General features: G+C 59.5%; 1 protein-coding gene across 1 annotated transcript; it reads left to right on the top strand.

The window, feature by feature from the left end:
• Positions 1 to 246: 246 nt before the first annotated feature.
• Positions 247 to 2,686, top strand: Sp9 (Sp9 transcription factor). The gene is made up of 2 exons (XM_050123826.1): positions 247 to 267; positions 1,265 to 2,686. The coding sequence occupies exons 1-2, from the start codon at positions 247 to 249 to the stop codon at positions 2,684 to 2,686; spliced, it is 1,443 nt and encodes a 480-aa protein (XP_049979783.1).
• The last annotated feature ends 864 nt before the right edge of the window (positions 2,687 to 3,550 follow it).

Raw genomic sequence — 3,550 nt, 5'->3', positions numbered from 1 at the left:
GCGTCTGATTGGCTGCGGGGCAGCTCCCGTCTGCTCTGCCTGCGCCCTCATTGGGCGAGAGGCGCAGTCAGCGGCACTTCAAAGCGGGCGCTCCTCGCACTTAGGCTGAGTTTTGCCGGCGGGAGCCCAGAGTCCGCTCGGCGCGAGCGCGGGACGCGGGAGCCGCGCGGGACCCGAGCTGTGTTTCCCAGCAGCCGCCAGGCTTAGCACCGCTCCCGGCCTCGTCGCGCAGCCAAGAGACCTGCTATGGCCACGTCTATACTCGGGGTAAGTAAAAAAGCCCTGCAACGCAGTTGCTCGTTTTTTTGTTTTTTGACTGGAGTTATGTTTTTCTTTATGGCTTCTCTGGGTCCTCGGCTCCTATGAAACTGTTGCTGGACCGCAGCCTCAGGTTCCTTTTGAGCATTTTCCACATTTCCGGAACTGATCTTTTCAAGTTATTGGAACCTGGGGCACTGCCTTTGCAAGCAAAGAATTTAAGCAAATTCCCTTTTAATTGGTTTTAAAGCAAAGCTGAAGGTTTCTTTTCCTCCCTTTGACTTTACCCCACCCCCTTGCTTTGGGGTTGCATTACAGAACAGTGCTTTCAGAAAAGTCTTGTTTTGCAGGCCATGCAGTTACATTAATAAACATTTACATTTGCGTTGCTCCCCAGTTTGCCCTTGACTTTGAAAGCCGTCACCGGGCCGTTTATACTCGGATTATTTTTGTAACTGCGTGCGTGCGCGTGTGTGCGTGTGTATGTGTGTGTAAATATTAAAGCCACGTTTTTGAACTATAAAAGAAAATAGCTAAGTCGTAGCCACTCATGCGAGGAGTGTTCTAAGTTTCTCCCAGCCCTGGGCCGCTATTTCGGCCATCCCCCTGCCCTCGCGTGTTTGCTGTCTGTGTTTACCTTCGTGCTACACCCGGAAGGACGACTTGGGGGCTCCTGGGAGAACAGTGGGTTTATGGCGTCAATCCAATCTGATTCTAGACAAGGGTGGCAGCGAACTAGGTGAAGGAAACCGAGGCATCTCCGATCTATAGTCTCACGGAAGAACAACTTTCCAGGGCCAGGTCCTCCACGCTTGTGATCGCCTCTGTCTTGCGCGGGGCGCGGCACGTCCTCGGCCAGCGCGTGGGGAGGAAGCGCGAGCCGGGGTGTCAGGGCGCTCTGGGACCCGCGCCGGGCCACAAGGCTGCTCACGGGTGCACTTTGTGTCTTCCCCCCACTTCCTCCTCCTCCTCCTCCTTGCTCCCTCCCCCACCCCACCCACTCCAGGAAGAGCCACGCTTCGGAACGACCCCGTTGGCCATGCTGGCAGCGACCTGCAACAAGATCGGCAACACCAGCCCGCTGACGACGCTGCCCGAGTCCAGCGCCTTCGCCAAAGGCGGCTTCCACCCCTGGAAGCGCTCTTCGTCCAGCTGCAACCTCGGCTCCAGCCTCTCCGGCTTCGCTGTGGCCACGGGCGGCCGCGGCTCGAGCGGCCTGGCGGGTAGCTCGGGAGCCGCCAACAGCGCCTTCTGCCTGGCCTCCACGTCCCCCACGTCGTCCGCCTTCAGCAGCGACTACGGCGGCCTCTTCTCTAACTCAGCGGCGGCGGCGGCCGCCGCGGCCGGCGTGTCCCCGCAGGAGGCGGGCGGCCAGTCGGCCTTCATCTCCAAGGTGCACACGACGGCTGCCGACGGCCTGTATCCGCGCGTGGGCATGGCGCACCCGTACGAATCGTGGTTCAAGCCCTCGCACCCGGGCCTGGGCGCCGCGAGCGACGTGGGCTCCGCGGGCGCCTCCAGCTGGTGGGACGTGGGCGCTGGTTGGATCGACGTGCAGAATCCCAATGGGGCGGCTGCGCTGCCTGGCTCGCTGCACCCTGCCGCCGGGAGTCTTCAGACGTCGCTGCACTCGCCGCTCGGAGGCTACAACTCGGAATACTCGGGCCTGAGCCACTCTGCTTTCAGCAGTGGCGCTTCCTCTCACCTGCTCAGCCCGGCGGGCCAGCACCTCATGGACGGCTTCAAACCGGTGCTGCCAGGCTCCTACCCTGATTCGGCCCCGTCGCCGCTGGCCGGCGCGGGCAGCTCCATGCTGAGCGCCGGGCCTGCGGCGCCGCTGGGGGGATCCCCACGCTCGTCCGCGCGCCGCTACTCGGGCCGCGCCACCTGCGACTGCCCCAACTGCCAGGAGGCCGAGCGGCTGGGTCCGGCCGGGGCGAGCCTGCGACGCAAGGGGCTGCACAGCTGCCACATCCCGGGCTGCGGCAAGGTGTACGGCAAGACGTCGCACCTGAAGGCGCACCTGCGCTGGCACACGGGCGAGCGGCCCTTCGTGTGCAACTGGCTCTTCTGCGGCAAGCGCTTCACGCGCTCGGACGAGCTGCAGCGGCACCTGCGGACTCACACGGGCGAGAAGCGCTTCGCCTGCCCAGTGTGCAACAAGCGCTTCATGCGCAGCGACCACCTGAGCAAACACATTAAGACGCACAACGGGGGCGGCGGGGGCAAAAAGGGCAGCGACAGTGACACGGACGCCAGCAACCTGGAGACGCCCCGCTCCGAGTCCCCAGACCTCATCCTGCACGACTCCGGCGTCAGTGCAGCCCGGGCGGCTGCAGCGGCTGCAGCGGCGGCGGCAGCAGCGGCGGCGGCTGCGGCGGCCTCGGCGGGAGGCAAAGAAGCTGCGACCGGTCCCAACGACTCCTAGAGGTTGGCGGAGAGGCGCGAGCGAGCAAGTAGAGACACCCAGAGCGAGCGAGAGGTTCGGAAGGCGAGCGAGTGGGCGCACGGGAGGGCAGGGGCTCCAGTGACGCCCCCGAGCCCAGGTTGGGCAAGAGGTGGAGCCGCGCGGATCCCCAGGCGGTGGCCGGAGTTCCCCTCCACCCAATGCGCCCAGACGAGAATCGAACGCGAGGTCCAGGAACAAAAGCGAACCATCCTCCGACACAAACAGGGTCAAAATCACAAACACACACACACGCACACACACGCTTACACCCCGGAGACCCACAACTGCAAGAACGCACACTCGCGCGCGCACTCACGCAACCACACGCACAAACTTCTCCAGAGAAGAGCAATACACAGAAATGCCCCCTCCCCCACTGCCCATTCCTTCCACCATCCTCTGTCCTTTTCTCAAAAACAAAAACCTAGCTACCACTCAGCAAAGGACTGTCAGAACTTTCGAATGAGAACAAACGAAACCTATAGAAACAGACCCTTTGTGTGGATTATATTATATATAAAATGCTCCAAGTCCTGCTTGATGTCTACTTACAATGAGACTTTTTTTTTCCTAAAAAAAGGAAGCATCAAAAAAGGCTTAAGGTGAGATATTCAACGGGAAGTCTAGCAACAGTTTCTCTGTATTTCATAACATCTGTATAAATAGGGTTCGAAGGATTGTGTTCTCTTTTAATTTCTTGTAAATGTTCATTCGAATAGTTTTTTTTGTGAATTCCTGAAATTCAGGGAGTTTCTTTTTAATTTTCTGATGCACTTTGTGAAAGTCAGTATATATGTAAAAGATATTTAAAATGTTGAGTTACCATTTCACTCGAACACGTAA

The sequence above is a fragment of the Alexandromys fortis genome, unplaced genomic scaffold (genome assembly GCF_014885135.2).
Source record: "Alexandromys fortis isolate MF-2015 unplaced genomic scaffold, M_Fortis_MF-2015_v1.1 scaffold_8_9099976_23576923, whole genome shotgun sequence".
NCBI lineage: Eukaryota > Metazoa > Chordata > Mammalia > Rodentia > Cricetidae > Alexandromys > Alexandromys fortis.
This window is presented reverse-complemented; position numbering and strand designations above follow the sequence as displayed.